Genomic DNA, 9,304 nt, shown 5'->3' on the forward strand with positions numbered 1-9,304 from the left:
AATTTGGCAGTTCCCATCTGTCTTGCCCTCAATTCTCCTCAGTCTTTTGTTTTTGAGCCAAAAAAGGAGCAAGATTGAGTGGATTATGCCAGTGGCAAGAACAGAAGTTAAGAGCCAACTATGAGTCGTTTGGTTTTAAGTAGTGCCATCCCAACTGACAAATGCTGTTGCAACGCACTTCCTTACGGAAATGTGGCATGAGTCTGGGTACCACTTAAATCTGTGCTGGTCTTCTGCTGTCTCTGTGTTGTGAGGCTGTGTCTTCCTGCAGTGCAATTACGTCTTGATTGCCCAGACCCTTCGTACATGGGTGTCTCTTGAACGTCATTAAGAGCTTTGCAGGACGAAAGGCTTGTAAGGTCTAAAGCTTTATAGTCTTGATCAGGACTTCACAGCTAGTGTGCCGTGCAAATGGCATTTGTGTCCTAAGTCCGTGTTTGTTATACCAGATTGAAAGGTTTCTGCTTGTTTTATCATGAAATGGCTTTTCAAGAAATATTTAAAATAGATGCATAATGGTGACTTTCAGTACAGAATAATGGCTCAGAGTGTTTCTGTTACCTGTCTGCCTTTTCTTCAAAGTGAGCATAAAGACAAGCCTTTCCCAAAAGGGGTAAGCATAAGTGGTGGTCTGTCCTGAAACTGGCACGTTTAAAACAAAATCAGCAGTTTCCAGAGTTAGTGGCACAATTTTTAATAGTTTCTACAATTCACCAGAAAGGAAATCAAGTCGGGTTTATTACAGTTTTCACACAGCAGACCACTCTTGTTCAGCCTAAGCTCATCTTGACATCTTCAGCCTTACCAAAGGCTTTGGGAGTAAGACAAGGCTTATGAAATACCACCATTGCTGTTTTCTGCTCTGCCTTAAAGCTCTTCCTTCACCTCAAGGACAAGGAATGATTCAAAGGTTTGACTGAACGTGGTATCTTAAATGGAAATGTTTCTTTGTTCTCTTGGTCCGTCCCCTTGAAAGTACTGGCTCGATTTCCCTGTGCCTGTTGGTGTAGGGCAAAGTGGTGCCACTGTTGTTCCCTCTGCTTTGGAGGGAGTTCTCATGCGAAACCTGGAGGCAGCGTATGCTGGTGGCTTCCAGTAAAAGTTGAGTGCTGCTTGGGAGAAATTACAGTGTGGAGCCAGGTCTTAATACTAGTGTAATGTTGGACTTGTGCTAAATATGCATGGAAATCATACCGTGCTCGTTGTAAGAAGTTGTTTACAGATTTAAGTGTAAGGCATGTGTTTAATTGATGTGTGCCTGTCTCTCAAATGTCCACGTGTCATTTAGCAGTGACACAACTTGGGGGGGTCCTAGAGGCTCTTCCAGGAATGTTTTTCTCCAATCAGGAGTAAAACCCGATGCTGAGTAACCTACATGCATTAACCTGCTCCATGGAGAGACCATTACAATCCCAGTGCTTCCTTATGTATCTGGTGGTTGTAGATACCATTATTCGCAGCATGGAATGGATTAAGCTCAGTTGTAGAGCTGTTGTATAGCATTTTGAGACTATTTGAAAGCCGTTTTCTTAGGTGTTGTGAGACTCAACCTGTACATTACACTGTGTTCTGAGTTTTGGGGGTGGAGATGATGCAGTACCTTCCCAGAGGAGCTCAGAACAACCCTGCTGGATGAAGCCTCTTGTAATGCAAAAACATTATCACAGATTCTTCCTTTGCTTGTCCCTTTTAAAACAAAACAGCCTTTCTAGGTTTAGACATACGTTGGACGTTTCAAGGTTGATTCTGATCCATTGATTGCTGTAAAAACTGACAAGAACTTTAAAAAAGAAAACCAAACTCCCCTAAAAATCCCCAGCCACAAATGGTTTCTTAACACCAAGCATTTATATGGAGTCTTTCAAAGTACTTTCTCTACCAACAGCAACGTGTCACATGTCAAACTTAGATCAAAGACTTTTTTATGGAAATACTTCTATGTTTTTTGGAAAGTAGTTGGGGCAGTGTTTATCTGTTCCTTTCCTGTGCTACTGTTGTCAGGATGCAGTGATTCTTTTAAGAACAGCAGAAAAATAATAGTTATGAAATATGAATCGCTATGTCTGCTGTTTGAGCTAGAGATGGAAATAAAACCCCTTGAAAGAAAAGAATTTTTGGAGGGGAGGTGTTTTCTTGATTTCAACAACAAAGGAGTAGTATGAATAGCTTATTTGATATTTATTGTCCTGCGTGAAATTAGTTTTTCTGTCTGGGTTAGAATGATGGGGTAAAGCTACCGCGTAGTCCTATGTGCAAGTAACTCTTGGATGAGAATGCAGACTCTTGTTTGCAGATGAAATCCTTAAGGGGATGTAGTAGAGATGTTTGTATTGTATAGATGAACATCTATATATACATTCTGTACGTGGTATAATATATATTAACAACCTCGAGATTTTCAAGCCAGGCAAATATTCATAGAATCATAGAATCCTAGAATGGTTAGGGTTGGAAGGGACCTTAAAGATCATCTAGTTCCAACCCCCCTGCCATGGGCAGGGACACCCCCCACTAGACCAGGTTGCTCAGAGCCTGGTCGAACATGGTCTCCAAGTATTGATCGAACTTACTCTAAAGCAAACAGGTTTTGGATATCATAAGACTAACTTCAAAGCTGTGCATGTGTGTGAAGATCAGTTAACATATGAAACACCTCAGATCCCTCTCCTGGTTTTCTATCTCATACAGATTTGCCTGAAGCAATTTTTAGTTCCAATAAAATAAATACACAGTTTTTAGAGTCCAGAAAACAAAACTTTGCCAAGTACATTAACAATTCATGCTTCAAGGAATACGTATAACTGATATCAGATGGCACTTTTTCCTTTTGTAACTGTGTGAAGAATCTGACCTTGAATTTGAGAGGCATTTTCCCCCCTTGTTTGACTTTATCCCACAGCCTTCAGAAGTAAGGCACTCCTAGGATGAGCTGTTAGTACAATATTGCAGTATTCATAGCATTGCATCATTTTTGTTGAGAATTTATAGTTTCTGCTATCCCTGTTATGGTTTGCACATTGTGTGTCCATACAACGCTGTTCAGTCGCTTGCCAGCCTTTTCAGAAGGATGAGAAAACCTGTATCAGCAGTGGGACTCCTTTCTCCTGGAGTGCAAGAGTAACTCTTCATCCCTCATTCTTCTCTCTGACGCCCATTAGGCCAAAATCGGCCTACAGATCCACCAGTCCAAAAGGAAGCAGAATTTTGTTCCTGGGCATTCATTCATTCAGAAACTACTGAAGTTGGTGGGAGTCTGTCCACTGACTCTCAGGGGTTTCAGAATAGGACTGAGCTTTCTATTTCTAATCCTGCAGATAATCACATGTTAATTAAGTTTGACCCCTTGCTTGTTTTCTTTCTTAAAGCCCCAAAAATTGGCACTAGAAGCTAATCTTGGTTTCTCTTTTATGTATTATTTGAGAGTTTGTGTTTCTGAACATGGGAGAGTCACTTATTCCATATCGTCCCAGTTTTCTCCTCGTTCTTAGTTACCTGCTGATCAAGAGGGAGGGGGGGGGAGGGGAAGATTTTTCAGATTGAAGGAAGAACAGAAAATTCTGATGATCTTAAGGGTGGCCTGTGCATAAAAGGAAGAGACATCAGTCCCTTCCCAGCCATTCCTGGCCTATAAACATCACTAAACACGTTTTCTGATACTGTCTGTTACTGTGTGTAATGTTGAATTCTAGCTTGAGTTACCCCCCAGGACTTTCTGCAATACCAAGCCTTTCTGTTGGCCTCCTGGAAGGGTGTAAGTTGATTCCATCACTGATTCCTAAGACTGGTCAAGTTTAACTGCTTGTCATAGAATCATAGAATGGTTAGGGTTGGAAGGGACCTTAAAGATCATCTAGTTCCAACCCCCCTGCCATGGGCAGGGACACCTTGCACTAGACCAGGTTGCTCAAAGCCACATCCAGCCTGGCCTTGAAGACTTCCAGGGATGGGGCATCCACAACATCTCTGGGCAACCTGTTCCAGCGCCTCACCACCCTCTCTGGGAAGAATTTCTTCCTGACATCTAAACCTCCCTGATTTCAATTTATACTCATTACCCCTTGTCCTGTCACTACCGGCTCTTGTAAAAAGTCCTCTCCCAGCACCCTTGTAGGCCCCCTTCAGATACTGGAAAGCTGCAATGAGGTCTCCTCGGAGCCTCCTCTTCTCCAGGCTGCACAAGCCCAGTTCTCGCAGCCTTTCGTCATAGCAGAGGTGCTCCAGCCCTCTGATCATCTTCGTGACCTCCTCTGGACTCGCTCCAAGTGGTCAATATCCTTCTGATATTGAGGGCTCCACCGCTGGACGCAGCACTCCAGGTGGGGTCTCACCAGAGCAGAGTAGAGGGGCAGACTCTCTCTCTCTCTTGTCTCACTGTTTTGTACTCGTGCTCCTACCAGTGATTCCCTCCTGATGTGAGAAACGAAAGGAAGCCTTGAGGCTTCCGCCTGAGGTCCTTCTGCTCATCTGTGTGTCGCTGCACGTGTGCCCAACTTGGGAGGGATGGGAGCGGGCCTGCAAAGAGCCGTGGGGCCGTCTCTGGGTTGAGCATCAGGCTGACTGTTTGTAAGGGACAGGTAATGTCCTAGAGCAGAGGCGATCTGCAGCCTTGTTGGACTTCAGCTGCCAGCTTCGTGACTGGACCCACACGGACGCGCTCAGAGTTTGTTTAGTGGAGCCAGTAATTGAAAAGTGGTTTGTTTATATTTTCCCAGTTTTGTGCTAGTGATTTCTTCCGTGTCTTACCTACAAACAATAGTTTGAGTGTAGGTACCTGTATCTTGCCTACTGAGCTATTAAAAACTAGGTGCTGGTGGAGAAGTCTGAAGTACTGCCATCTTCTGTGCTTTTTCCTTTTTCCCTTGCAAACAAGTCGAGGCTTTCTTCTCAGAGTTAAACATCTTCTTGTCACTTTGTGTCTATCAGGAACTTGGAGACCATGTTATGAATATTTTGAGAGCTGGGGGAAGAACAGAACTCTCCATCCGTTCAGGCTGGGCTGCTTGCTATTGTCTTGTCCTGCATGTGTACCTCATGTGAAGTGATTTTTCTCTTTTTTTTGAGGGGTGTGGGAAGTGTATATTTCCCTGTTCGTGTTTCTCTGTGCTTATGGTGGAGACAAAGGGCAGGAGATAAATATCTATAACTAGTGGGTGCACTTGTCTAGACTCTTCTCTTACCTGCTGTGGTTTTCCCTTTTATTATTGTGCTTGGAACTTGAAGTCATCCTCTGAATGCAGGATAGCACTGGCATGAGTCCTGAGAAACAGCTTCAGATTTGGCTGAGAACTGAGTTGTTGAAAAGTACCGATGGAGGCTTTGATTGTGTTGCTCTTAATTATCATTTCTTTCCCATTAACTAGAGACAGATAATTGAAGCTTAGCACTGGAAAGAACATTCTGTAGGAAACAGCCCTGCCCTAGGAAGGGGATGAACTGATGACCCTGTAAGCTTTTCCAGCTCAAGTTTCTGTGGCTTTTTCATGAGGAAAGAACAGAAAAAGGGCCCAGAACTTTGAGACTTTATATTCATTCTCCACCTAAATAAAGAGCAGACACAGAATCATTTTTCCACAATGCTGATTGTGTTAAATGGGACTCTCTATTACAAGTAAAGTTACACTGATTGTGCAATAAATATGAGGGATCTGTAAACAGCATGGAAAACTCAATGAGCCTGAGATAAAAGCGTAGGCAGGCTGTGTTGAGAGACTCTTGCAGGAGTGCATGCCAGCCTGCGCACGTAGAGCGGGATATAAAGCACCTAGCTGCTAATTGGAAATCCCAGCGATGGAATTTGTGGGGGGATCTGTCACACCCATCTCCGAAAGAGTGATTGCCTGGCCACAAAGTAATAATTTGATATAGGAAGCAGCATTTAGGAGACGACAATTTTTGTTGTCGATCCTTTGTGAAGAAGCTACTATAGAACAGAAGCAAAGGTGTTAGAGAGAGATTATTTTTTCATTAAACTGTCTGATAAGGTTACAGAAAGCAAGGAGGTTTTAAGACACGTGGACCATGACTATTTCCACTTCCTGCCCTGTGTCTGAGCCAGTCTAATGACAGATACTGCCTCTCCCCGTACAATTTTTCTTTTGCACCCTGGTTAATTGTGTGTATAGCAACCCTGCAAGCATAGAACAGCATGTTAGACACTGCTGCTGCTTTTGGAAGAAACTTATTGACAGTCTTTGCATTCCTTCCAGGTCGGATTCGTACAAGGAGACAGAGCTCTGGCAGTGCCACAAGCGTCACCTCAACGCCTGCCGATACCCGAGGCCGCAGCCGGGCTAAAGTAGTTTCCCAGTCCCAGCGTAAGAAGTGATTTATTTCTGGGGGAGCAGGACAAATAGTTATTAATAAATTTCTCTTGAATTGTTCCCTTGAATTGTAGCAGTATCAGCTGATGATTGGGCTCACTTCTTCTAATGATGTTTGGACAGTAATAAGTCCCCCCGCAGCCAGTGTGACTCTGGCTGATGAATAGGGTCTCAGATCTGAGTGCTTAGTTGCTGCCTTTTCTTACCAGTTGTGCAACAGAATTTCATGTCGTTCCGATGTGTAGGGCTAAATAACTTGCACTGGGTCCCACTGAGACACCCTCCGTGTCTAGCTGGCTGCTGTCCTGGGTTCTTGCCTTGCCAAGCTTCTCCTGCTTATATGGCTGTATTTCTGTATGTGTAACATGTGAGCTGTCTGAAGTGAACGGGGTTTGGCATCAGTTTAAAATAGGACGTTATCTGTTTTGTGTAGATACGGGGGACAGGGTTCTGCCCTCTGTTTCACATGACAGAATGTGCTCTGTGGCTTCCTGGCAAGTCTTTTTCCCCTAGGAGCCATACAAATTTGTCATGTGTATCAAAGGCAAATTTTGTCACTGAAACTTTAAAAGGAATTGGGGGGAAGGAGAAAGCCACTCATGTTTTGAGGACCTTCAAACTTGTGGGTAAGAGGAGATGGGGTTTGTTCTGAGGCCTTGTCTTGCTTTGTACCCCTATTTAAAAGCCCTTTTCTGTTCATGCTCTCATTGCTTTGCTCTGTCATGCTGGAAGGATGGGGAAGCAGTTTATAGCATTGTGTTAGGCTGGGGGGGCTGAAGAGGGAAATATTATATTCAGGCTGGGGCCTAATGGAAATCTTTACATTGAGGTCATGAAGGATTTTGGGCTTTGGTATACTGATCTAAGTTGGTTTCTTCGGTTTTTAACCTAAAACTGATCCAAAGCCAGAAATTACCTTTTTTTCCTAAACTTAGTTTGGTGAAAAATGACTATAGTAGATGAGACTAGCCTCAGAACTAATTGAAGAATAGTTGAGTATCCAAAGGTTTCAAAGATTATGGGCTTATTTTTTTATAGAATGTCTTATGAAGCTTTAGGATGGTCACAGCTGAACCCACTTTGTGTGTCTGGTTTGCTGAATCCTGATTCCAGCCTTGCCCAACCACGTGATCTTTGTCCTTAAGCCGAACACTGCATGGGATAACTTATGAATTCTAACATAATATGGTCTCAGGACCAAATTCTCCATGCCCACACTGGATAACCCTGTTACAGTTTTGCAGGCTGGGCTGGGGTGTAATGTAGAGCAGAACTTAGGTTGCAGAGTGTTGGTTTACATTTAGCTAAGAAGCCGTTCAGCCTTGGGAAATTGGTAGTCGAGTCTGCATGTTAACTCACTGCCTTCTGCAGAGGCTTTAGGAGTGACATGTCTGTGAATAAATGTGTCTGCATTGTGTATAGCATAAAGCGCATGCTGAACGCTGTATTGTCTTGCTGTCTTTTAATCCACTTTTTGCCTGTCCTTTGGTCTGCCCTCATAATCAAGGATCCAGATCAGCTAATCCTGCTGGTGGTAAGAAACATTTTCCCTTTCTTGCTTTCTTACGTTATTTCCTTCATATTTAACTGCTAAGCCTTTAGCTTCCTTCACTCTCTCCTGAGACTTAAAAAGCATTTTCTTAAAAGTCCTAAATCCAAATGCATATGGCAAGTGATTTTGCTTTCTCATAGTAATCAAACATGGTAAGCATACATTCTGCATATTGAAGTTGGCTCATTGCTGCAGCTTAAACCCCAGGTGCTAAATTCTTCTTCCAGTTACTTCAGAGCAACCCTGCTGCCATCAGTGAGGTTGCAGCAGCGTAACTGAGACGAGTGTTGGCTTGCAGTGTGTGAGACTGGCATCTGTCACAAGATGTACTCTCACTTCTTGAGGAGGGGGGAGCCCCCACTGCATACACTATTGCAGTAATGACTTGATTGCTTCACAGTTGTATTGGCCAAGAAATTGCAGGGGGCAAGTAAGTTAAAATCATACATGTGTTATGGTGTTGTAGATGAGATGAATGGACTTGCCTGTCATCTTAAATTAAGACAGAAGAATAGTCTTTAACTCTTGCTAGTTGTAATGGTGTCTGGAACTGGAATTTTTGAGAGATGTATAGGTACTTTTCAGAAGGAAATCAACATAAATACTGGGTCAGAATGTGAGCTTGCCAGAATATGTTCTTATAACCTTTTCAAATACAGTTTTCCTGGCTGTTTTAGCAAACACATAGCATGTCAGGAATGGTAATATCAGCAGCATTTTTTCTGTGATTTTTATGTACATGAAGAAGCAAAAGAAAGTCTTGAATCTGTTACTCTCACGGTTATTTGTGGTTATCTTTAAGCTAGCATCACTTAATTTTCAAACAACTTAGCAAATGAAGATCCACATAAAAAGAGTTACTCAACACATTGATCAACATTTTTCTGTGGTGCTTCGCAAGAAGGTGAAGCAGCCTGTGAATTCCATGCTGCTGCAGCAAGGCTGCTCCTGGCTCTTCCACAAACGTGTGTAAAGCCAGCTGGGTATTTGTTCTCTCCCTGTCTCTGCTCTGGTCTTGATCCCAGCTGGGCAAGGTGGCTCTCAGAGGGGCTGCTCAGTCTTCCTCAAAAGCCCGTGGGGAACACTCACATTAGTTTTCTGAGTGATTTGGATTAAATTGTTAGATAGAGCTGGCTGTGTTCTAGTTTTGCTGTCAGAGTATTTAAAATTACTGGTTTATTATTTTTTTTCTGTATTTCTGGTTCTCTTCTAGCTGGTAGCCGCTCTAGTTCTCCGGGTAAGCTGTTAGGAAGCGCCTATGGTGGCCTGAGCGGGGGAACATCCAGAGTCCAGGCAGCGCCATCATCCTCGGAGAAGCGCAGCAAGATCCCTCGGAGCCAGGGATGCAGTCGAGAGACAAGTCCCAACAGAATAGGACTAGGTAAGAATAGTCACTGCAGTGACATGCTGGCTGGCGTGTTCGAAGGAGGGA

The 9,304-nt window shown here is 43.4% G+C and overlaps 1 protein-coding gene across 1 annotated transcript in view; it reads left to right on the top strand.

The window, feature by feature from the left end:
- LOC104513784 (CLIP-associating protein 1-like) overlaps positions 1–9,304 on the top strand; it is a gene marked incomplete at both ends in the record, with an annotated part of 41,305 nt that overhangs the window by 14,759 nt on the left and 17,242 nt on the right. Inside the window, 3 exons of the mRNA XM_010157246.1 lie at positions 6,207–6,314; positions 7,828–7,854; positions 9,086–9,253. Coding sequence (XP_010155548.1) covers positions 6,207–6,314; positions 7,828–7,854; positions 9,086–9,253 — 303 coding nt within the window. The remainder of the gene's footprint in view (positions 1–6,206; positions 6,315–7,827; positions 7,855–9,085; positions 9,254–9,304) is intronic.

The sequence above is a fragment of the Eurypyga helias genome, unplaced genomic scaffold, assembly GCF_000690775.1.
Source record: "Eurypyga helias isolate BGI_N326 unplaced genomic scaffold, ASM69077v1 scaffold31798, whole genome shotgun sequence".
In the NCBI taxonomy this organism is placed as follows: Eukaryota; Metazoa; Chordata; class Aves; order Eurypygiformes; family Eurypygidae; genus Eurypyga; species Eurypyga helias.